General features: G+C 42.0%; 1 protein-coding gene across 20 annotated transcripts in view; it reads right to left on the bottom strand.

The window, feature by feature from the left end:
- The window catches only part of KCNMA1 (potassium calcium-activated channel subfamily M alpha 1), a 769,792-nt gene that overhangs the window by 235,828 nt on the left and 507,232 nt on the right, over positions 1 to 26,732 (bottom strand). For all 20 annotated transcript variants that reach the window (XM_063709977.1, XM_063709971.1, XM_055353797.2 and 17 more), the window contains exons 6-9: positions 16,210 to 16,285; positions 7,623 to 7,698; positions 5,430 to 5,600; positions 3,745 to 3,836 (exon numbers count right to left, since the gene is read on the bottom strand). In XM_063709977.1, coding sequence (XP_063566047.1) covers positions 3,745 to 3,836; positions 5,430 to 5,600; positions 7,623 to 7,698; positions 16,210 to 16,285 — 415 coding nt within the window. The remainder of the gene's footprint in view (positions 1 to 3,744; positions 3,837 to 5,429; positions 5,601 to 7,622; positions 7,699 to 16,209; positions 16,286 to 26,732) is intronic.

Here is a 26,732-nt window from a genome sequence, read left to right as displayed (position 1 = left end):
GATCTTGTCAGTTCTCATAAACTAACCAGGAGTGGAATGAATCACACTCAGGGGGGAGACCTCTGGGGGAAACTGCAAGGGGCTGTGAGAGGGAGGAGAGAGCTGGGGATCCCAAAGGCCATGGGAGTGTCACCAGCCCTCAGGCCTTCCCTGTCTCTAAGCAGCTTTGACCTTACACAAAGGAAAGGAGGAGGAGGCAGTGGCCTTGGGAGGCAGGCTGGGCTGCAGGAGGGCTACCCTTCTGAATAAGATTTAGGGTATCAGCCCAAGAGCCCAGTTGTCCCTAATCCCTCCAACTCAGAGAGATTACCTGCCTCAGCTACTCACTGAACCCTTGGTTGTGGACACCCAAACCCCTATTCTTAGATGCCCCAATCCATCATAACATACATGAAATAGCCAACACACACGCACATGTGCACAATTACCCATACCTACTGCAGGGACTGGGTATCCTTCAGGAGGTGATGAAAATGTTGGGTAAGGCACTCTAGGCCCTTGAAATAGTGTTGATGGTGAAGAGGCTTTGAGAATGCTACTTGAAGTGTTTATATTATGCCAAACACATTGATTAAAACTGAAAATGAAATGCCAATGAAATCTTCATATTCTCAAATATCCTGAATTTGGGTGTTGTACAAACAAAACCCTGATCTTCTCTGCCTAAATTTTGTACTTAAAAAAATCTTTGAATTCCAAAGTTTTATGTCTCTGTAGCTTTAGATCATGAGTTACCTTGAGTTCTCTGACAAGTTAATATATTGTTAGAGAAATCATTTCTGAATAAAATATGCACAAGTAAACAAATCTCTTAACTATGTATACATTCTAATTTCTTTCTGGGCATTTATTTGATTGGGTCCTGGGGAGCAGAGAACATGTATGTGTGTGTCCATGGGCAGAGCACATGGACTTACGCATACACAAAAACTCAGAGCACAGCACACTGTTTTAAGAGTCTGAACTTTATCTTTCAACAAAGTTTAGCTGCTTTCCTTTTGCAAATGCATTTAATTTTATCTGGAAACTTTTTGACGTTAGAAATAGAACAACTGTAGTTTCTCATTATGTTTGCTGCCAGAATCCATGCTTGGTTGCTCAACTAAAGACCTTATATTGCTAATTACTACCACATGCCCATATCCCAAGCGAAAGAAAACTTATTGATTCTGACAGCCCATTCTCTCAACACTGAATTCCAAATGAAAACTCAAAATTTGGCCAAACATAACATTTCATCAATCTTGTTTTACTGACTGGAAAAACAACATCAAACAAAGGGTGCTAATGGCCCTTTATTACCGTGCCTTTCCCAAGCTTATATTTTCTGATGAAAGATCTAAGTGACCAAAGGCCTTCTTTAAACTACTTAGTAATTAGCTTTTGAACCAGGAAACAATGCATAAAGTAGTGAACAGGCCCGGTGCTGATGACAGGACGGACTCTGTGTCTGCAGGGTCAGGAACAGTGGGGACCCAAAAAGAACATTAAAAGCAAAGTGCATTTTCATAAACGGAGAAGAAAAAAAAGAGAAAGAGAGAGAGAGAGAGAAAACCAGGCTAAAAGCGGCGATGAAAGATTACAGAGCCAGAACAGAACGGCAGGAAGTCTGTGATCTGAAGTCATCAGCACCTGAAAGTTTGAGTGGAACTGCCAGGGTGAAAGATGACCGGATCGGACTGGGGGCAGTGAGCGAGTGCCGGGCTGAGAGCCCCATCTGGGTCAGCCGGCACCAAAAGCTGCCGGCCTCCAGCCCACCCACCAGCTCACCCACATTTGACTAGGAAAATTATTTCATTAAAAAAAAAAAATCACCTGGAATGAGAGTCAAGAAATATTTTCAACTTAGTCTTCAGGGCAATTGATTCTATTGACTTCTTCAGGGGCAGTGATTGGGAAATGCTGGCGGAGACATCAGAAGATAGGGAGGCCATAAGAGAGCCCCGGGCCCTCAGAATGCCTTCTGCTTTATGGAGACCTGTCCACACCTTCAAGGCAAAACGAATCGAGATGCTGTTTTCCTCTTGGCATGGGATACATGACCACTGGGAATCTTTGGACTTATTTGGCCTTTTGGATCCAACCAATGGCCCAGAAATCAGAACAGCTTGGTTCTAACCTCATCCAGGGCCGTTAAGATAATATTGAGGGGAGGGCTCCATTAGAGGGAAGATGGAGGGATGTGCTGCCTCCCTGAAAAGATGCCAACTGGCCTCTTCTGGCCCACTGTCCTTTGTGCCTTTGAAACGAAACGGGTGTCCTGTGGATAGTTCAAGAAAATGAGCCCTTTTGTCCACCTCCTCATTTCCTGTGCAGAGGCCTGGACACCTGAGCTCAGGAAGCACTGGACTCACTGACCAAAGGGGAGGGTCCACTCTGTCTGACACGGCTGACTGTCAAAAAGAGAAGAAGGCAGCAGTGGAGGGAAATACAATGCTCCCAGTCTGATTTTATTTCCTCTTACAAAAACCAAAGAAGCTCTTTAAGAGTTCATTTGAAACAGAACGAGAAGGGAAAACAAAACAAAACAAAACAGTTCCATGACAGGAACGCCCATGACTGGGAAGAGGCATGAGTGATGAACGTTTTCTGTGTCCTGATCCGGACGGTAGGATGATAGTGACTGGATGTGTACATAGGTACAAGTTCCTCACTTTATATGTTAAAGATGTGTACATTTAACTCTATGTAAGTTATACCTCAAAACCAAAAACAAACAAAGGTGACTGCTCCAGAAAAAGCTTTAAAAAAATAAATAAAGGATGGCTGCTGCCAGCCCCCTCTCCCCCATGGCATTCCCCTCTTGAGGTTGTAAGGTACTGCCCTCTACTTAGGAGAAAACCTTGGGGTCTCTATTGAACCTGCACATTGATATCGAGAGTGATAAAGTGATCTGAGCACACACTAAAATAGTTCCCGAGAAGAAAGCATTCACATTTGGGAAGCCAAACAAAAGATTCAGCAGGAATAGCATGTAGTACCCTAAACTACCAGAAATATACTATTTCTTGCCCGGAAGGAATTTCAGCTGAGTAATGAGTCCCTTTGAGGATAAGATCGGTGCCTCCTGGATGAAGAGGAGAACTGGGTTCCCAGTGGCCTCAGTGCCTTTGCAGTAGGCCAGACGACCTGGATCTGCCACCCAAGGACTTCTCTGCCAGAGTCTTATCCTGTGTTCTTGCTACACACAAACCACCATAGGAGGGCATCATACTAGTTTGAGGGACCAGAATTTTATCACATAGCCAGATGATGTGAAGAATGAATGAGTTTTGTTTACTTGTTAGGGGTCAGAAGAGAAAATATGGGCCCAGTTATAAATGGACTCCTTTCAGGATAAATTCATTACATCTCTTGGAATTTGTGAATGGGAGTTGGTCCAAGCATGGCAACATCCTCGGGTCACCTCTGACGTCACACCCCATGCAGAAACTGGGCCTTCCCTCACAGAAGCACCCGGTGGGGTTGGGGAGGGGCAGAATTCAGATGGCACCTCCACAGGGACTCCTGAAAGTCACTCAACCACATCTTTTCTGATGCAACTGACTTACTTTCTGCCTCCATGTTTGTTAAAAGTCCCGCCGAATTTATTCCGATTCAGGATGAGAGCAGCAATTTCGGGCACGTAGCGGGCAAACATTGCCTACATGCATGAAACAAAGAAACAAGAGCCAAAAAAAAAAAAATGGCATGCAGAGAGGATTCTACCGCAGCAGAGGCAGCAAAACCTCTTGGCATACTTACTTTCTTCCACTAACCGCACTATAGGAGCCCCCGTATTTCTTGCGGTTTCCTATTAACTCTATGATTTCAGGGACGTAGCTGGCAAACATGGCCTGAGAAGATAGGAGACAGAAGAGAGACTAAAAAGACAGGCCAAAGAAAAGGGGGGACCTGTTCAGAGGGTGGGGGCACTAAGATCTGAAAACACAAAAGGATTAGGCCTGCAAAGGTATATATTGATACGTTGGATCATAAAAAACTGAAAGCACGAAGAGAGCAAGCTCCCAGAAATACACAAGACAAACATTAGCCACCTTGACAACTAAAGAACAAAAAAAAAATCACAGTCGAGAAAAATACAAAGGAGACAGGAATAAATAAGGTGATATCTGGTTCTTCTTGCTGAAGAAAAATAGGCAAAAGAGGGGCATGCTAGTGAAACTAAACACACACAGACACATGTGTGCATGCACAGACACACACAGTTTTGCAAGAGAAGATCTTTCTTTGTCATTAAAATTCAGAGGAGAATCAATGCTTTTATGAGTGACAAAAGAAAATAAACACCAAAAGATTAAAAACTACATTTTTCTATTAAAAAAAAAAACACTAAAAAGCTCAAAAGGGAAATTTGGGAAATCACCTGGGAGGAGAAGATAGCAAGGAGAAACACAAATCTGCCATGTTTTGTCCAACAAACATCTGGCCTGTGGCTGGCTGGATGGGTCTTGTTATCTATAGGCACCTCACGGATGCTGTGGAAATGCTTGCATGAATGTACACATGCATGTGCACATTTATATACATTTTTAAAATGTATAGGCCCTATGCATACAAAACAGAGAGAGGTGTATGCATCACTACATATAAATGTGCGCACGGTGTACATACATGAAAGCTGTGTATGGATTAGGATTTTAATCACTCGCTTCATAAATGGCAAAAAACATCTAAACTTAAAATGAGCTACTTTGAAAGACAAAATGCAGCAACTGCCAACGTGTGGCCAGAAATCCCCTCGATTTACATTAGAAGGGATGGTTTAGTGCAACATAAAGAGCTGCGTAGACTTTTAAAAAGCAAACAGTGAAAGTTTCTTAGAAGAAAGGAGCAAAAATACCCCATGTGTCCGCTGCAGAATGGAGTGAGCTGTTTGCAAAACTGCACTCTGCTCACATGGGGAAGTCTGCCTGGACAAGACTAAGGTGCTCTCCCTCCTTTGATGTAGGGACCCTTCTCTTTAGGGCAGGCCCCAGCCACAGTGTTTGTTGGAAGTTTGGGGAGGAACATAAAGGGGAAGGGGGAGCTCTTGAAACCGCAAACTGTCTCTACAAAGTATCGACAGCTTCTACCAGAGGCAGGTGACAGCCACTGTCCTTGTAGCATACCAGATGCTGAGTTACATTGCTAAGGGGTAGACACTCTCCCCTATTAACAGCATCACTTTTCTTAAGACAATTAGGTTTGCTCCTGGCTAAATGGCTGTCCCTGACAAGGGCAATGTGCCTGGATCTATGCGACAAGTGTAATACACCAAGAATTATGCAGAAAAGTCACCATCGTGTTTGGATTTACTTAGCCTGATTGTAACATTAAGGCTTGCTTCTAGTGCAGAACACAGTCTAAAATACAAAGCTTTAAGGAAATGTATCATGGAAAATATTAACAACCATCAAAATCAACATCATAATAAAGATATTTTTTACCAGTCCCCCGAGGATGAAGAAGACCATGAAGAGGCGCCCAAGTGTGGTTTTTGCATAAACATCCCCATAACCAACGGTGGACATTGTGACCATGAGTAAATAGACACATTCCCAGTAGGTGAGAGCCTGGTTGTTTTGGAAATTTTCCCATGGGTCCCCTGAATTCTCCACCTAAAGCAAATGGGACAGGGGAGAAAAAGAAAAACATGCTATTGAAGTGTATACATGCAATAAACGTGGAAGCTCGGCACTCCCGAAGGCCACTTGCTAATGCACACCACTCTCCACACGAGATGTGTGGTTCCCGGGCTGAGTTCTGTGAGTCAGGATGCAGAGCTCCTGAGCAGGACACAGAGAAAGTGGAGAAGCAGCTGCAGGAGATGTCTTCCTGGCTGATTGAGACAGAGAGGGAAAGCAAGAAGGGAAACATCTCCAGGCCTTTTCTCTTCTTCTGGTAAAATGTGGGAAGCCAGCTAAAATTCAGGGCATTGCCTCTGGCCAGGTTTTAGAGCACTGTCTTCAAGGAAAGAGCCAGAGATTCCTTCCCTGACCTTCCTCAATGGGTTTCTAAGGCCCAGATGGCCTGGCTCTGCCTCTCCCGCAGAAAATCTAAACCCTTCCATAGGGGGCTGCCTCCTTCCATCAGTTTATCCAAAGAGTATATATGGGCCCTGCTTATTTCTGATTCAAACAGCATCTCTGGAATCTGGCCCTGCTCTCCCTCCTTTGCAAATTGCCAATGGTGGTCCCAGCCTTGAGGCTGCCGGAATTTTCGCAGGGGCATGGAAAGTGAGCTTATGAGAACAGCTTGCACTGGCACAGCCCGTTAGATCAAGGGCTGGCAAACTTTTTCAGTTTTATGGGCGACACAGGTCCTGGTCAACTCTGCAGAGGCAAAACTTCAACAAATGGGCGTGGCTGGATTTGGAGAGCTTTGGCCCGAGACTGCAGTTTCTCCACTTTTCTGTCCTTCCATCATATTTGATCTGCCAACAAGGCTAGTAGGTGGGCAGGAAAGGTACTTTAGATACTCTCAGGACAGAGGGAGCTGCGGGCCCAATTTTACTCAAATATGCCTGTGATCCACCCACAGGGCCTGTAGACGGTGGCCCCCAGGCCTCCACCTCTGCCTCTGCAAAATGTTTCCAGGGCCTGGCCTCTTTCACACATCAGTTTGTCCTCAATGTGCCATTTTCACAAAAGTTTCCTGGTGAACCTGAAGGGACTTCACTAATACCCATAGTAAGGTGGGGTCATCATCTTATTAAAGACAACTATCTCCTCCACATATGTGATTTGGGTGCTTCGTGCTTGGTTACAGCAAGAATTAGGGTGATTAAGGTTGATTTTGGCCATGAATCCCATCAGCATTAAGGGCTGGGCAGGAGACTCCAGATCTGGTGACTACATGAGCCCCCATGCCCCACCCACTGCCATCCCAGGCCTGTCTTCCTTTGGGTGATAATTACCTAAATCCCAAGTGTGGGTAGCTAAGCGCGTCCTTCTATCCCTTATGCAAATAGAGGCTCAGCCACTGGTGGTCAACTTTATCCAAAGTCTCAGAGCTAGACGAGGCTCCTTCCAGTTGTAACAGTCTATGTTTGCATGAAACACACTTCCCACAATGGCTGTGCTCTCTAAAAGCAGGGGGAAAGTCTGCCTTCGGGTGGTGTGAGGGGCTTGACTTAACGCAAGGCTTTCAAAGAGTCACTAATGAAAAAGAATGAACATTTTTGAGGTACAAATCAGACAAAATAATCAAAGGTGGCTTTTCGTAAGGCAGAAGTGGAAAGAAATTGAGGGATCTGAATTTGTTGTTTACTAGGAGGTGTGGGTCCAACTTCCAACCTTGTCCCCAGACCTTTTCCAGGTGTTTGCTTAGGAAGCACTGCCATCTTGTGGCTTACTATAGTTATTGCAGACAGAAGGAAAATCTACCAAAGCCCCCATGACAATACCAATGAGCAATGAACAGAAAAATGCAGGTTAATAGTGCAAACATTACTCACCATGTGGAACTAGTTTGGGGTAAAAAGGTTGGAAACCCAGACAACTGTGTGGTTGCTTCCCATCTTCCTGTCTACAACCGAGGTGAAGTTTATTTCCAGCAAGATAAATTTTAGGTAATGAAATGACTCAGAGAGGGTCTTGTTGCAGGCAAGCGAGAGCAGAAGGGTCTTCAAGGTTACTCACCAAATGGATGAACCCGGCTGCAGTCAGCCACGTGCTGATAAATATGGAGAGCAGATTCACCAGCTTGATGGAATTACTGTGCAAGAGACAACAAGCAAAATCCCCACATTACCAAGGGAAGGCCCTGCTGGGGCTGCCTTACAGGGTAACAGCACCCGCTTAGCAGAAGAGGCTGCCACATCTAACTCCCAACCATTTCTCCATTATAAGGGAATTCTGGAAGGTGGAGGAAGCTGCTGGGATGAATGTCAGGACAGAGCCTAGAGGAACAAATTTAACTTTGGTAAAAATTAACTTTTATTTAAAAAACTCTTCAAATCTACAGAAAAGTGGAAAGAACAGTATAATGAACACTTGTACGCTCTTCATTTAGACTGACCAATTATTAACATTTTACCATGGGTGCTTTATCTCCCTACATGCTTTTTCTCTTATCCCCCCCGCCCTTTTTCCTTCTCTTCTTCTTGCCATGTATATATATATATTTGCTAAACCATTTACCAATAAATCAGAGACATCATGGCACAAGCCCTAAATACTTTAGCACCCAACTCCTAAGAAGAAGGGCATTGCACCGCATAATCACAATACCATTGCACGCCTCAGAAAATTAAAAGATAAAAATTCAGTAATGCTATTTAATATGCAGACCTTATTTAAATGTCTCCAGTTGCCCCAAAATTATGTTTATTGATTTTTTTTTATTTTCCCCCCAGACCCAAGTTTCATGCACTGCATTTGGCTGTTAGGTGGCTTAAATCCAACTGTCAGGAAACAAGAACAGAGAGTAAATATTTTAGGCTTTACAGGCCATATAGACGTTGTCACAAATACTCAACTCTGTCACTGCGGCTTCAGAGCAGCTTTTGGACAACATGTACAGGAATAGATATGGCTTTGTTCCAATAAAACTTTATTTACAAAAACAGGCAGCCGGCATGGGCTATAGTTTGCCAATCCCAGCTTCAGTCCCTTCTAATGTATAATTGACACCACTCCTTTGTAATGACATTAAATTTTGTGTGAACCTAGGTTGTCTTCTATAATATTCTATATTCTGGATCCTGTTTATTTACTTATTTATTTTTATTTTATTTTTTATTTTTTGAGACGAGGTCTGACTCTGTCACCCAGGCTGGAGTGCAGTGGCGCGGTCTTGGCTCACTGCAACCTCTGCCTGCCAGGTTCAAGCAATTCTCCTGCCTTAGCCTCCCGAGTAGCTGGGATTACAGGCACCCGCCACCATGCCCAGCTAATTTTTGTATTTTTAGTAGAGATGGGGTTTCACCATGTTGGCCAGGCTGATCTCGAACTCCTGACCTCAGGTGATCTGCCCGCCTTGGCCTCCCAAAGTGCTAGGATTACAGGTGTGATCCACCGCGCCCAGCCCAGTTTATTTTTTAAATAAATGTTATTGTGTATGTTTGAGGTTTACAACATGATATTATCTACCGTCTCACATAGTTACGTTTTTGTGTGTGACAAGAGCAGCTAAAATCTACATATTTAACAAAAATCCCAAATACCATACAATTTTATTAGCAATAGTCCTCATGTTGTACATTAGACCTCTAGACTTGATCATCCTACATAGCTCCCTACTTAAGTATTTCTGTTAAGAATCTCTGCGGGGATGGCATCACATCAGGATATCCCAGCCCAATGACTAGCTCCATCCATGTGGCTAAGGCAGAAATGCTAATGTCTCCACTGAGAGGTGCCCATTTCCCTTTGTAATGAATATGCCACCTTGAGTGAGGCCCCGAGACTGCAGGAATATCCTGCTCCCCAAAAACCTTATACCTAATAGCTTTAGCATTCACTGGTGTTCCTTGAGTGGATCAACTGGACCTTATGACATTTTGAGGTCCCTAAGAGCTGAGGCCTTGTCTGTCTGGATTCCAGGAGCCCTGGGTCCCTGGAGCACAGCAGGTCCCTGTGACTTTGCACTGAGTGCACTGGCATCTGCCCCTGCTCTCTTTCTAAACTGCATCCTGTTCAGTCCCACTGGGGTATACCTGAACGCTGCTGTCAGCAGGTCACTTCACTGTCCAAAGGCTTCTTGTTGACTAAAAGATGAAATTCAAACTCTCTCCTTCCATTGTCAACACCTTGTGAAGTCCCAGTCTCTCCCACCACCACTCTTTCACATAAACTCTTGAAACTGCCATGCCAGCTAAACCTATTTACTATAGCTATTGTTTACACTATTTACTCAACTCGAAAGCCCTTCCCATCTAGCCAAATTTCCCCATTCTTCAAAGCCCAGTTCAATCCCTACTGCTTCCTTAAAGTCCTTCCACCCACCTGCAAGACAAAGTGACTTTCCCCGGCTCTCACCTCCAGCCATTCATTGGTAATTGATCCTACTGACTTAAGATGTCTTTTGTAAAGTTTTAGGTTGCTATTTGACTCTTGTGTTCCTTGCTGCATCTTGCAGAAAAGAACTCTCTTTTCTAGCTCTTGCATTTTCCCAGTAGTGGCTTAATGCAGCCTACAGGGTTGCCCAACCCATTAGTTTTGGTCAATTCATCTCTGTTATGACTGCCCTCTCTTACCTCTCTTTTGGAGAACCAATGATTTAAATTCTAGGCATTTAAGATCACAGTAATAGTTTCAGCTAGCTTGTTTACAGTTCTTTCCCAGTGCTCACCACATGTGCCACCATCCTAAGTGCTTTAGGATCACCTGTGCTTTATGTATACTAAGTCATTTAATGCTCATAACAACAATCTTTCTTCTTCTATGGAAGAGCACAGAGGAATCCACAGTCTTAGTTTTTCCAGAGTTGATTCTGACAGTTCATGGAAAGAATAAACAGATACTTTCAACTTTGTGGGTGAGACTGATCTTTCAAAATGTGTGGAACAACTTTCTTCTGGCTCGAAAACTTGGAAAAACAGCCAAAATGTCCATTCTGTCTCTCTTGGTCATTTCTAGAGTTACCAGATTATAATAATTGCCAATATTTATTGAGCCCTTATTATGTGTTAGATGTTGTGTTGAGCAGAATTCTCTCCTGCCTGTACCTTGTAAGTCCTCTAAGGTGTGCTCCCACATTGGAGGGTAAGAAATAGATGAAGAACTGATAGCCAGCGGCAAAGGGAGGGCTCTTAGGGAGGTGTGTGTTGTTCATTTTCTCAGGGTATCGTTAAATACCAAGTGGCTTCACTTACATACTCCTGGATTCTTGGGACTTGAACACAGCAGTGTCCCACCAACAACCATGTAGAGTCCTCTTGAGATATTAAACCTATTTGGAGTCTGAGTCTCCTGGTGCTTTGGAAAAATGACCTATATATAGTGATTATTAAACTCTAAATGATGGTTACAGTGATATTAGTAGTGCGTGAGGGAGCTCTTGCCATATGCAGAACATTTAATCATTGTTGCTAAAACAGTCCATGTTTAGCTCTGAAATCTGATTATTTTTACGACATCAGTATTATCACAGATCCCTAGGTTTAGGAATTTGCTTTCTAAATGAAACTGTATGACCACACATCTGAAAGCTACAAGCAAAAGATGAAAGGTTAACCCCTGGTGGGCATTCTCCATAGTCTGAAATGTGAACCTTGCCAGGTTAAGTAGGGCTCCTTGGGAAGAAAGAGTGGGGCACGCCAGGAGCAGGGCTGTGTGCTCTGCATAGCAAAGGTTATATATCTCTGTGTGGAGATAGTCATAGCCTTCCTGGTCAAGCCCAGGGATCTGGGCCAAACATGAAGCTACCAGCGGTTAAAATGATTTGAACCATTCAGATTCTAGCCTGCTTCCTAAGCTTTGAGGGAGATTATGATCTTATCATCAACACCTGATCCAACTAAAGTCAATCATTCTCATGTTGCCTATACAATTCCTGAGTCTCCATCCCATGAGTTCTAATTCACATCGATGGACACAGTGAATCATGATAGGTCAGGCACAGGATTCTTGTAGATTAGAGACCTCTTCCAAGAAACTGTGGATGCTGCAAGAGAAGGTCTGGCTCCAGAGATTACAGCTGTAAACCCAGAGGTTCTGGGGCCTCCTTTGTCTTCTATATGTTTAACAAGACATGTTTCAGTTAACACAGAAAATGCCATGCACTTTGTACAAAGAAGTGCACATTTGTCCCTGTTCTGCTTGTCTCTAATTTTTCTTTGTTTCTGGTACTGCCAGGTGCTGCTGGCCTTGTTTGTTTTACTGCTCTCTTTGCTGGACAGATGTAAAATACCCACCCCCTAAAAAGTTAACTGGACTGCACCACACTAACATAAATGGTCTGAATGACAACATGAGTGGAACAAAGTGAAATTCTGCCAATTCTATCCCTTAATTATCTCTAGATCCCTTCTTCTTTCTCTGCCCCCATATGCACTGCCTAAGGCCATGCCCTAATACCTCTTCCCTGGACTACTGCCTCCTAATTGGTCTTATGGTCTATGAGGTCTTTGATGCTTCAACCCTATTCTCTATACAACTGTTGGAATAGTGGATCTTTCTAAAATGTCAGTCTAACCACATTTCCTCTCCTGATTAAAATCCTTCAACAGCTCTCCTTTGTTCTCAGTAAAGTCCATGAATCTAAGAACCTGTATGATTTGGCCTCTCCCTGCACATCTCTTGCAGTCTCCATATAGAATACTCTTCTTTACAGACTTTATCTTGGAGCCATTTCTAAGTTCATGTCAGTAGTAATATTTTAGTTTCAAAAACGCCTCCCAAAACCATATTGGTTAGGTTCATGATGACTCATGCATATCATGGAATGCTATGTGAGAAACAAAAGGTGACATAGTAGATGTAATAGTTATCTCAAAGTAGTGTGATGTGGAGGCAATTTTACTTTATCCTATATGATTTTGTGTGTTGTTGCAATGTTTACCATGAACATATTTTTAAAATTAGAGGAAACAGGCTGGGCACAGTGGCTCACACCTGTAATCCCAGCACTTTGGGAGGCCAAAGTGGGCAGATCACCTGAGGTCAAAAGTTCGAGACCAGCATGGCCAACATGGTGAAACCCTGTCTCTACCAAAAATACAAAAAGTAGCCAGGTGTGGTGGCAGGCACCTGTAATCCCAGCTACTCGGGAGGCTGAGGCAGGAGAACGGTTTGAACCCTGGAGACGGAGGTTGCAGTGAGCTGAGATCACGCCCAGCCTGGACAACAGAGCAAGAGTCTATCTCAAAAAAAAAAAGAAAAGAAAAGAAAAATTAGAGGAAACAATAAGGAAATTCCCATTTTGGAAAAAATTGCTGAGTGATCCATGTTTTAGTCATCAATATTTACCACAGTCAATGAGATGTGGAATTACAGCCTTTAAACACAGCTGCTGACTTTCCTCTGACAGTAGAATAAGTGTTCTAGCACCTGTGTGTTAGATCTCCAGTTTGCAGGGCAACTGAGAAACTGCCAAAACCTCAGATAGTGAGAGGGAGTCTCCTTGTCTCCCCTTTAATTGGCCGTTTCAGGCTATGGAGTATTCTAGGCCCCCTGTGGGCTTGCAGTTTGGGAAAGGGCCCTGATGCTGGTCACATAATTGTGATTTGCCCATTTCATCCCATGTACTTTAATGTTCCTTCTGCTGCCTTCTTAATTCTTTATCAATCTTTCTGCCCACCTTATGCTTCTCTGCCTTGTTTCTTTCAGCTCTTGGCCCAGTGAGGCAGCCAAAGTACTGGAAATGAAACAGCAACTCCAAATCATTATTTCAAATCGCATTGCAAAGCCTCCATCCCTGCCTAATGCCACGGATTGGCAGGAATTCACCGCCAAAGAGAGCCAGACAAAATCTCCCTAAAAGACGATTACATGGGTCCCCCAACCCACCCTTCTGGAAGGACCGCTATGAAAGCAGCAGAGTATGGAAGAGTCACAGGAGAATCGCTCAAAAGTCCAAAACCCTACAAAAGCCAAGGCTGCATTTTCTCTGGGACAGAACTTTGGGATCCACACTTGGGGATGCCCAAAAGGAAGGAGCCAAGATTAGCCAGGCTGGCACCTGGAGAGAGAATGGCCTCAGAGAGTTGTCCTAAAGCTTCTAGATTTCTTACAGTTACATGACGTTTGCTTCTGTGCCTGGTGACCTGGCCTTTCCTACCCTCTTAACCTCATCCTCCTCTTTCCATCACAGAACGCTTAATGTCCAGGAGTGCAGAATTACCCAAAGTTTCCCCAAGTGCTATGCTCTCACACCAGTGTGCTGTTAGCAGCTTCCTTGATTAGAAGTCAACCCCCACCCTACCCCTCACATGCCCAGCCCCCCGGGGATGACACTTAAGTTTTCTACAAGGCTTACCTAAAAGTAACCTTCTCCTCGAAAAGATCCTTGACTGCCCCGCAACTCAGGCTAAGCTCAGCTTAGTTACTCCCCTCTCAACCCCTGGGCATGCTGACATCAGCATTAACCACACCGTCAGGCGGCCTGGCCCCCTATGCAGCAAGTTCTCTGACAGCAGGACTCCTAGCACCCACCTTGCTGCTGATACCAATGGGTGCTCACTCCAGGCTTGCTGAATTATCTCAACCATCTGGTTATGACCATAAGTGAAAGGAACTCTGAAAACCCAGGTTGTGGGTTTGTGGCAAAAAGCACCCTCTAACAACAAGAGTTTCATATAGTGGGAAGTGGGGTGCTGGAGAAAGGCTGTTTTGGGGCCCGGATGGCAGATGCCCAGACAGCCTTCCACCCCGTAACTCTTCCCTAGGGCCATTCTCTCCCTCGTCCCCTGGCTGGCTGCTTCAGCTTCCCCGCTCTGAACTGAGAGGGGCAGCACTGAGTGCAGTTGGCAGGTGAGCTGCCCACCAGGGATCCCACAGCCACTTCCCGCATCCAAAGGAAAGAGAGGCGAGTGTCCTAGCAGAAAGTCAGAAAAAGATATTCAGATGGTCCATCATTTTCTCAAGTTCTAAAACGGTCCAGGGAGTAGACAGTATTCCTCAGAGCAATGGAACCTTCTCAAAATGCTGGCATCAGAGAATAAAAATCCCCCTAACATATGATGTAATTGTGAAACAGGGAGAGACAGACACTACCCGATGTTAGAGAGTGTCACAAAACACCATCCCTACCAAAAAAGTAAGTGTCTCTTAAGGACAAGGCTCTATGCTTGGTGCTGGGTACTCACGCATTCCATCTTTAAAACACAGTCTAGTGGAGTGAATCTGACATAGGTAAATATTGGAGAGATGCTAGCTTCATTGATCGTTTACATTTCAAAAGTAATATGATTCTAGCACATAGAAGAATAATTAAAAGGCAGAAATCAAGGTTATTGGCAATCAGAAAAACATGAAGAAATACAATATTCACTGTATGTGAATAATATGACATTATTGCTAATAAATAGAGGACTGATAAATTCTTATCTCAGGATAATGAACGGTAAAAGGCAGGAGGACATACTTTTAAAGACTTCAGTGCCATTGGATTCTCTTTTTCTTTTCAACTTGGCTAATAGAAAGTGAATTTGACCTCACAGTCACATAGATGAGCAGTCAGAGAGAGGAAACCAATTTGGAATTAAAGCAAAATAAAATAAACAAGCAAAAAAAAACACTAACACCCAAGGAGTAAAGCCAATCATAGGTTGAATTTGTTGGCTGTGTCAGGTTCATTCAGGAAGCTAGGTCCCAGCCTGTGTTACCAGGAAAATGATGCTGAATCTAATCCTCAAAACTACAGCTATATTAATTACAAATCACAAAATATGGAGGTGTCCTGTTTTTAATCATTTATCAAATGCATGAAGGGCAACCAAAGAGGAAATGGAACATTAGAAGTTAGCTTCTTAGAGTGTAATTTCCTAGAAGAGAAATTTATGGCCTGTACTTATTCTCCATTAGAGCACGTCTAACCTCTTTTATTAGTTTATTCATCAAGACAGCCCTGGTTTCAGGCCAGCTCTGCAAGCCGGCAGGTCATCAGGAAAGGGATCCTCTGGGGGCTTTTCCTCCTGGTCCAGTTGTGTTTTCCAGATCATAACGCAGTTAACAGAAGTATTCATGGTGCATTCGGCAGGAGGTTTGTAGGTTTTCCCCCAAAAGGCAATTCACAGAGAAAGCCCCAAGGGCTATACGGATATAAAGTGAACATCTAAAATGTGCTTTGAAATGAAATGATTTTCTGTTTGCCGTATGAGGTTTGTGATTGCCTCTCACAGCATTGCTTCTATTGCCTTTACGACTGGGTTCAATTTCTTATTTAGTGATGTAATAAAGGGGCAATTTAGAATCTGGCAGCAAGGACTTCCCAATCAATGAGCAAATCTATCCCTCATTCACTGTGCACCTTTCCCCTTGACACCGTGGCTCTTATCTGGGCAACCCCACTGGGCACACAGATATCAGCTATGTGTCCCTAAAATTGTCCCTACTTCCCTGCATGCACAGCTATTTCTGTCTTTTCACCACATAGTTCCCTGGCCCTGCAGAAGAGAGCAACTCAAACCCTGCTCTGGTTTTCTCTCCCTCTCTGTGTTAGATCACTCTTTCTGTGAATAATATAACTATTAATAATGTCATTGTGATGAAAGCAAGCACACCTGATATTTGCAACTTGGCATAGGGGACTGGAATGAAAAAAATATGACGAAGAACATCTTACCTTGTTTTAAGAATATTCAGAAACTGCAAAATTTCTGAAAACTGTATCAGTCTCAGAGCTCTTAAAAATCTCAAACCTGGAAAAAAGAATGAAATAGAGATGCATTATTTTCAATGTGTGATTTTAATGTTCACAGTCTGCCATTTGATTTACAGTTCCCAAGGGTCGAAGGGATGGGAAGTTCTTGCAGAAGATAAACCAGCTGGTACCTCGGACATATTCCTTCATTCTGATTCTTGACTGATTTAATCTCGACTGGGAAATGGACTTTCTCTTTATAAAGGTGGCCTGTTCGGAACCTCTTTAGAGGAAGGGCTCATGGGGAGAAGCCAGGTTAATGAGACTTTTCATTTGGTGATCTCTGATTGAAAGCACTGTTTCTAAGTTACCTAGTTATCTGGCAGGATTTTGTCTCTGAAAAATCCTAGGAATTGTGATAGCTCAGGGTAACCCTTGTGCTAAGAGCAGATTGAGAATAAATCGGATAACCTTATGTCTTTGATGGATTTTATTTTTTATCTTTATCTTCAGCCCTGATAAAATGAAGAGTACAGCCCACAGTGTTATCTGTTTTCTACAAACTTCTATATTTTCCTCCCAATAAAAAAAAAAAAAAAGATCAGTGAGATATCACACCCTACAACTTCAGGATTCAAAATTTATATAGTTCCCCTTTTATTAAGTGTTAAGATAAATGGTTTGTCCTTTCTAAATCAACAACCTCTCTTGAATGAAAAAGAAGCATCAGTGTTTAGGTGGCAGAAGAGAGACGGAGAAGGAAAACACATCAAGGACATTTTAAAAATGCAAATTATTACGTTTTAATAGCTAAGAGTGAATTATATTTCTGTTCAGGTGAAATTCATGGTCAAAACATTCAGAGTCAGTCCTGGGCTATAATAATTTGGCTATCATGCAAGGGAATTACTTACAGAATGCTGGTTTGTCACCGCTTTGAGACACATTGAATGCCACACCCACTCCCAAGGGGATTTTCTTTTGCAGACTTTCTAGAAGCATTTTATTAAGCACCGCCACGTGCCAAAGGCAGTGTGAAGCCCTCCAGTGCACTGAGTTGACAGACAACTCCACGCCCGTGGGTGGGGCTTTGTTCTCCCACGCCTGTGAGCCAGTAAAGGGCAGCCTAGGGCACAGTGGTGGGAAGGAACCCTTACTACCTTCTACTTGAATGAGGAGTACACTAACTGCACACAACGTGGAGCTGTTTAGGTAATAAGGGAAAATTAACTTAAAGTTCATGGGGTGGGGGAAAATCTGATTGTACAAGAGGGAGAAAAGGATTGGCTCAAAAAAATAATTTCTCATCTGAAAAGGATTAACCATCATGAACAGAAGACTTTTTCTGAAAACATTCTCCTTCTATGCTAAATAATACTTATATAACTTTTATTAAATAATTGCAGAGATGAGACGGGATGTTGATGAAATAAAAAGGCTCACGGCCAAAAGCATAGTCGTAACTGAGCTGATGAAAGGCTGACTTAGCACTGCTGAAAACCAACCACGGCGCAGAGTACAAAACTAAGAAGTCATCTCAGAAAGCAGAGAAAATAAGAGAAAGGGAGAAAAAAAAAAGATGAAACTTCAGAAAATAGAAACACAGTAGAAATCACAGAGATCCAACCCATGGATAAAATGTGTTGGCCAAAGGGAAGTCAAAACATCACATTGATCATAAGCAAAGGCCAGGACATAACAGAAAAGAACTTTTGAGATATGAAAAAATGACTGGAGACTAAAAGGTAAAATGAAGGATCAGTTCTTAGAGACCAATGCCAAGAAGCATCTGGCTTTTCATTTTCACATTTCAAGTATTAAAATCAAGCAATAAAAATAAACCACCAGTGTTGATGGGGTTATTTACTGTTAATGTAACTAAGATCATTATATTTAACAAAAAGTGTTAAACAGCAATTGGGCAATTTTCAGAATTTTTAGACAAACAGAATCTGACCCAAGATTTTTATACCCAGTCAAGTGGTTGTTCAAGAATAAAAGTAATAAAAAAATTTTCAAATTCTAAGGTCTCAAAAAATACATTGTTTGCTCAGTGTGTGCATAAAGTTTCCAAAGAGGTTCACAAGACTTGCTAAATCAGAATGGGAGGGGGCAAGGGCTGGAAATTAAATTTATAACAGACTCTACTGCTGGTCCTAACCTTCCAGCCCAACCTAGACTGTTATCTCATACCAGTATCACTGTCGCATATCGCTGAGCTAAAACGACAAATGTAGAAACGTGGAGTAGAAGGCGACTGGCAGTTAGCACTGAAACTATGAAAGATAACAACACTCTTCCATGTTCCTTGAGGGATACATTCCAAGACCTCCCAGTGGATGCCTGAAACCTCAGATAGTGCCAAATCCTATATGCATTATATACACACACCTATGGTAAAATTTAACTTATAAATTAGCACAGGAAGAGATTAACAATGGCAATAATAAAATAGAACAATTATGACAATATGTGCCAGCATCACTATACTTGCGCTTTGGGGCCATTATTAAGTAAAATAAGGGTTAGTTGAACAAAGGTAACATGGGTTACAGCGAGACATCGGTCTGCCCACTGAAGTGCACTGAGAGACTAATGGCCAGGGAGTGCAGATGACACGGATGTGCTGGACAAAGGGAGGATTCTTGTCCCAGATGGAACCAAGCAGGACAGCATGCAACTTAAAACTTATGAATTGTTTATTTCTAGAATTTCCTATTTAATATTTTCAGACTACGGTTGCCTGGGGATAACTGAAACCTCAGGAAGCAAAACCATAGATAAGAGGCACTCCTGTAGAAATACACGCTAGCAATGTATTAGCCACTTAGGGTTTAATCCTGAACATTCTGTGTGTGCATAGATATGCTTTTATTTATGGAACTAAAAATAGAATACAAACAACCTGAACTTCAAACTGGATTTCTTCTTTTTATCTTTAAACGATGGTGTTTGTATCATATATCCATTGCTGATTGGCAGCTTGCCACATTTGAGTGAGTTACACAAATATACTAGAATAAAAGCTTTTCTTTTAATTAAGGTGCATGAAAGTAAGGGCAGGAAAGAAATGAATGCAGAGGCCACAAGGTCCTATACTCTTGCTAGACACAAACTGCAGATCTAGCTCTGAGCACCTTCTTAACAAAAGCAAGCAGGGAGACAGGATAAGATCAATAGTGTATACATATGAGAGAAAAACAAACTGGCTTGCAGGAGAATCATTTATTTTTCCCAACATGGAGACCAGAGGGAAATATCTCCTTGCAAAAGGGACCCAGGGTGATGCAGGAGCAAGACCCCTGTGGGCTGAACAAGGGTGGCCTTTGCTTATTTGACTGCCTCATACTGGGCATTTTTATGGCACTGAGTTTCACTAATGCAAATGAGTCAATGAAGTTCTCCATAGGTTAAAAAAGTCAGTCTACATTTCATCCTCAGATCAAGCCAGACTATCTGGAGAAATGGTTGGTCTTTCAGGAATCATTCACAATAGCTTCTGTATTGGTCCGTTCTCACTCTGCTAATAAAGACATACCCGAGACTGGTTAATTTATAAAGGAAAGAGGTTTAATTGACTCAATTCCACAGGGCTGGAGAAGCCTCAGGAAACTTACAGTCATGGCAGAAGGGGAAGCAAACACATCCTACTTCACATGGTGGCAGGAAGGAGAAGTGTTGAGCATAAGAGGGAAAAGCCCCTTATAAAACCATCAGATCTCGTGAGAACTCACTATCACGAGAACAGCAGCATGGGGGTAACTGCCCCCATGATTCAATTACCTTCCACAGGGTCCCTCCTACAACATAGGGGTATTATGGGAACTACAATTCAAGATGAGATTTGGGTAGTGACACAGCCAAACCATATCAGCTTCCTAACCGCTTTCTGCCCTGGACCCCTTGTGGTCTCTGCTCAGAAGCCTCCAATGCCACCCATTTCACACAGAGTAAAAGTCAAAGTCTTTCAAAGGCCTAAAGCAACACCATCCCACCACCAGCACTATCTCCTTTTGGATCTGATGGCTTCCTACTGCCACTCCTACTACTGTCCGCTGATCTGGCAGATGTCTTCAGTGACCCTTGAACACACAGGTATGCTACTGCCCCAGGGCCTCTGCACATGCAGCCTCTCTGCCTGGAATGCTGTTTGCCAGATGCCCACATGGCATACTCCCTCACCTCCTTTGGGTTCTTACTCAATGTCCCTTGATCGGCGTGACTTTCCCTGGCTACCCAACCTAAACATGCAACTCCTCCCACACCACCCGTGCAACTCCCTATCCTCTTTCCTGCTTCACTTTTCTCCTCAGCATGAAGCACTAGCACCTCGGTTATGTGGTTACTTTCTGCCTTCCTCTCTGTAGCGTCAGCTCTATGAGGGGAGGTGCTGATGTCTGTTTTGTTCAGGGCTATATTTCCAGCATTGAACATAGTGTCTGGCATAAGGTGAAGGCTCAATAAATCCTTGTTTGAACTGAATGAGTGAATCAAAGTTTTGAGAAATAATTAGACGGCGGAGTTAAAGGTTAGATAATCCACATTCAGAATTCTGAGACTATATGTTGCCTACTAAAGGGAAAAGCCAGAAGCCCTGCGGGGTCCCCTGAGAGAGGTCAGGGCTGCACTCTTGGGAAGTAGAAAGTAGCCTCATCAGGGAAAAGCCTTAACCAATGACCACTCTGGCTATACCCAGAAAGAGCCCAGAAGACTACAGACAGCGACTTCAGGCTAAGAGAGGAGACCAAGATAAGAGAGGTGAGAGGGGGAACTCTTTGGTGACAATTATTCATCTTCTCTATTTTATAATATCTTTTATTATTTTTATTCTATAAAATCTCTGAAATAAATGATTTTCTAAGGTAACACAAAATAGCTATAATAGAGTTGTGAAGAAAAAAAATGTGTATATACCAAAAGCCGGGAATTACATGCCCTCCCCAAAAGCTTCCAGGTTCAGAGAGTTTTACAAGTGAGATTTTTACAGTTTCAAAAAATAGTAAACTTCTCTATCTATTCTCTATTATATGATCAAGTCTTAAAAATGGACTTATCTGTGTTTTTCCATGCTCTGTATTGGTTTAGAAAGTTGGCATTACCTGGACACAAGTTCCCTTGCATTTTTTTTTAAATGGCAAGCTTATCACACTAATGACTAACAACAATAATCCTAAATAAAACACTAGGGTATCATATCCAAAACTGCATTAAATGAATAAAAGACATGAGCTATAGCAGATGCTGTAGGGTACAGCCCAAATCCCCTCTTCAGGGACCTTATTTGTCCCGGGCTCTTGAAGAGTGACCTGCTAAAGGCTCAGAGCTAGTCCCTTCATGAGAACTGCCCTCTGCTACAAGGAGCTGCCTCACCTGGGGCTACATCCCCTGTCAGTGGTGGTGCCCCCCACCACCACCCCCTGCCACCACACACAAAAGCTGGCTGATGTAGGGACAAAGGTCAGCTGCCTTGCCTCAATTTGGGATACTTTTTCCTATGGGATGGGTTGAGGCTTCCCAGGCAGCTGCACCCAGCCTGAGTTCTCCACCCTTATTCCCTCACAGGCATGGGCATTAAATCCTACCCTGGTGATCTGCATACCAGAAGACCGAGCATTCTAAGAGTCCATGTGGGCATACTGGAGGCACTCAGTAAATGGTAATTTCATCATATGAAGGTGAAGAATTACAATAGCGTAGGAGTGTACACACGCCACAGAAAAGTCATCAAACTGGACTAGAAAGCCCAGAAACACACACACACACACACACACACACACACACACACAGACACACACACAGAGTACATATAGTGTTACTATTATTTTAAATTACTGGTGAAATGATGATGTTGACAATGACATTAATCTATTATTATTGATGATATCTAGTATATTTAATTACTTACGCACACTAAAACTTCTAACTATATCTTTTTTAAAAAATACGTACCACAGAAGAAAATAGCTAAGGAGAAACAAATGAGACAGTGTATCCAGCATAGTTTGAAAGCAACAGAGCCAAGTTTCACCACAAATGTGACAAACTCCACAAAGCCCAAGCTTCTAGCCGCTGCCCTGTACAGACTTCAGCCAGTCATTTCCAATTCAGACATTAGGACTCAAGCACACACTTTCAAGACTTGTGATACATCTTACCAACTTGTCCTCACAATTTGCATTCCCTTCAGTATGCAAATGCTCTTTTGCCTGTATTCCCACTGGATTGAGTACTGTGATAGAGAAAACAGGAAGGAAAGAAGGAAGGAAGGAAGGAAGGAAGGAAGGAAGGAAGGAAGGAAGGAAGGAAGGAAAGAAGGAAGGAAGGAAGGAAGGAAGGAAAGAAGGCATGAAGGCAAGAAGGGAGAGAAGGAGAGAAGGCAGGAAGGCAGGAAGGCAGGAGGGGAAAGAGGGAGGGAACGAGGATAAGAATCCCAATTTGAGGTCGGGTATGGTGGCTCATGCCTGTAATCCCAGCACTTTGGGAGGCTGAGGTGGACTGATCACTTGAGGTCAGGAGTTCGAGACCAGCCTGGCCAACATGGTAAAACCCTGTCTCTACCAAAAATACAAAAAATTAACCAAGTGTGGTGGTATGTGCCTGTAATCCCAGCTACTTGGGAGGCTGAGGCAGGAGAATAACTTGAACCTGGGAGGTGGAAGTTGCAGTGAGCCGAGATCTCGCCACTGCACTCCAGCCTGGGCTACAGAGTGAGAGTCCATCTCAAAAAAATTAAAAATTTAAAAATTAAAAAAAAATCCTAATTTGATAGACCCCAAATAAGAGCTCATGGCTGTTTTATTTTGCTTTTCTATCTTAACAAATGAAGCTAATTATTTTTTCATATAATTATTGGTCATTTTATTTTCTTCTCTAAAGTGCTTTAGAGTGGCCTTTGCCAGTCTGCCTGTGTATTATCTTAATTGTAGTAATACAATTGTGTTCTCATATAAAGAAGATTTTGTATACCATATATTATCTCCCACCGTTCGTCATTCTTCTCAATTTGGCTTAAAGTATTTTTCCTACTGTCAAATTTTACTTAAGGTGGGTTTCTTTCCCCATGAATTCTAAAATATATCAATCTTTCTACCATGTTCCCTTTTTTAAAAATTTTTTTGGCCATCCTCATCATATAGATAATTTTTTTTTAAATGCATCTATTTTTTTTCACTGCATCTATTTTTTTTTCTTTGTACTTTTGGGGCACTGGTTCTGGACTTTGACTGTACATTTAAATCACCTGGGAAACTTTCAGAATTGTTGACACCTGGGTCTCAGCACCCCCTACCTGCATTCTGATTTAACGGGCGTGGGGTACATTCAGGCAGAGGGAGTATTAAGGCTCTGGGGTGATTCTAATGAGCCATCCAGGTTAAGAAGCATTGCAAACTTTTTCTATAAATGAACATATAGTAAATATTAATAAATATTTTAGGCTGTCACAACGACTCAACTTTGCTGTAAATAATAGGAAAACAAATAGGTGTGACCATATTCCAGTAAAATGTTACTCATATAAATAGGCCATGGACACTAATTTTCTACACTTGCTTTGGAGGCATGGGATTCAAATCCATTGTGCACATGAATCACCTGGCATTTGTAAACATCCAGATTCTGACTCAGTGGATCTCAGATGGGGCCTGATACTGTGCATTTCTAACAAGCTCTAAGCTATTGTCAGTGCTGTTGGTCAGAAGACCACACTTTGGGAAAACAAGGCTGCAAGGCAGTGGTCCCCAGATTTCTCTGCCATTGTAATCACCTGAGGATTTTAAAGCAATACTGAGGCCTGCTTCCCACCAGATTCAACGGGTCTGGGATACAAGCTGGGCATCAGAATTTTTATAAATTCTGATTTGAGTGTGCAGCCAAGTTTGGGAACTTGGTGGTTCAGAATATATTTTCTTTTCTCTAACCTTTAATTTGTTAATCCGTTTTGATGTATTTATTTATTTTGGTTAACAGTGCACCAAAAGGACCAAGCTTTATTTTTCTAATCAAGAAGATTCTAATGTACAGCCAGATGATGGATGAGGATGAGTCCAGTGTACAGCCAAGTTTGGGAATCACTGCTTTAGAGTATCTTTTATTTTCTTTTTTTAACCTCTAACTTGTTAATCCATCAGGATGTATTTATTTATTTTGGCTAGTAGTATGCCGAAAGGAGAACGCTTTATTTTTTCTCCAAATAGCAAATTTCCGTTAACCCGAGTAATCACTTGAGTAATTTAAAACCAGTAATCTACCCTCTAAGCACACTACCAGTCTATTTAAATCAATTTTAAAGAACATACTGGCTAACTAGAAGTTAAATCAATAATACAATAAGAGATTATTTATAAAACAAAGCATTCAGCTTAGGATTTTGGGGGAAAAGTAGTCTTGACAATAGGAGAAAGCTGATTTTTTAGTTTAGTGTTTATGACTAAATAACCAGAAAACCAATAAATATGAAAAAAATTTTTTAAATCTGTAGAATTTTATGGGAGCAAACAATAGCAACAAGAAAACAAACAAAATAAAGTTCTGGCTGATCCAATAAAAAAAAGAAAAAATTATCCACAATGATATTCTAATAAATCTGTGAAAAACCTCAGTGAGAGGGATGACTTTCTGAAAAACATAAACTTCGAAACTTGATACACACAAAAAAGAAATCCATTATAGGATAACAATTGAGATATAAATTGAAATATATAGTAACAGCTTCCCTTAAAGACTCTGCACCCATATATAATTTATGATTAAATTATTGCACATACATTTCATTAAAATTCTAAACTGTTCCATAATACAAAACGAGATCTAAAGCTACTAACTTATATTATAAAATAAACATAAACTGAGGACCAAAAACTGACTCTCAAAGCACAAAAATAAAGTAGAAATGGCCCTCAACTTACAACGGTTCAACTTAACGATTTTCTGACTTTTCAGTGGTGCAAAAGTGATACCTGTTCACCAGAAACCATACTTTAAGTATTCACACAACCACTCTGTTTTTCACTTTCAGTACAGTATTCAATACATTACACTAAATTTTCAGCACTTTATTATAAAATATGCTTTGCGTTAGATGATTTTGCCCAACTGTAGGTAATGTAAGTGTTCTGAGCATGTTTAAGATAGGGTAGGCTCAGCTATGATGTTTGGTAGGTGAGGGGTATTAAATGCATTCTCAAACTTAAAATATTTTCAGTTTATGATGGGTTTGTGAGGATGTAACTCCATGGTTAAATTGAGAAGCATCTGTATTCTAATATCACTAAGATCATAGATGCCAAAATTCTGTATATAATACCAACATAAATTATTCATCAATGAATTAAAATGATAATCCAGAGCATTCTAGTTAAACATAGCAGATGGATCACAATGGTTTATGTCTGCCCCCTCTCAAAACTTCACTAAAGTAATACAAATGTTGAGGGGGTAGGAAACAGCAGAATCCCACAAGAACAAAAAGAATGGAAGAGGAGATTACAACACAGAACAGACGAACACAAAATGTGGGTAGATACTCTGTTAGAACCTGACTTGGCATATATATATTTGTATTTATTTATATTTATATAAACATATACATATATTTTCCATGTATATATTTCCATAATGAGAAAGAAAGACATATACACACACATATGTCTATCTCCACAATGATAAACAGAATATTAAAAATGTCTTTGGACAATACATAAAGACTGAGGTTGATGGGGGGGTGGGTGGGATGCAGAGATCACAGTGAAGAAGAAAACAACCATCCAAAAGGTGAAATGAAGTGGCTGACCCTGGGAAGAGGGAGGCTGTGACAATAACACTGATTGACTGGGGTGCCAAACAGGAGTAGTCACTACATGGCAGCAAGTGCATACACTTGAGGTGTTAAAATAGAGCAATATCCTGAGTAAACTGTAACTCTTGGAAGAAACACACTGTCTCTACAGCTGTAAGACCAGTTACTGAATAGAAACACACCGTAGCATATCTCAGTACTCCCCAGAAAAACTGCAACACACAAAGACAGCATTCACATATAGGCTAACAGAAAATCTCAAATGCAAAGATAAGCACAAAACAGGCCAAGCACGGTGGCTCATGCCCGTCATCTCAGAACTTTGGGAGGCTGAGCAAGACTCCATCTCCAAACAAAAAAACACTGTCAAGTACACCTACATATAACCACATGGATGAATCACACAGGCGTAACATTGAGAGAACAAGGCCTGACACAGAGTCATTCTATATGACCCAGTTATATGAAGTTCAAAACTGGGCAAAACTGATATATGGTCAGGAGAGTGGTTACCTTTGTGGGGTGTAGTGACTAGAAGGTTGCCAGGAGAAGGGACTAGGGGGTGACAGGCAATAATGACTGTTTCTTGAGCTGAGCGTTGGCTTCTCAAATGCATTCTCTTCGTGAAAATTTATCCAGCTGTTGCCAGGCACAGTGGCTCATGTCTGTAATCCTAGCACTTTGGGAGGCTGAGGCAGGCGGATCACTT

This window comes from Gorilla gorilla, chromosome 8 (genome assembly GCF_029281585.2).
Source record: "Gorilla gorilla gorilla isolate KB3781 chromosome 8, NHGRI_mGorGor1-v2.1_pri, whole genome shotgun sequence".
Lineage (NCBI taxonomy): Eukaryota > Metazoa > Chordata > Mammalia > Primates > Hominidae > Gorilla > Gorilla gorilla.
Note: the sequence above shows the minus strand (reverse complement) of the source record. Positions and strands in the feature narration are given on the sequence as shown.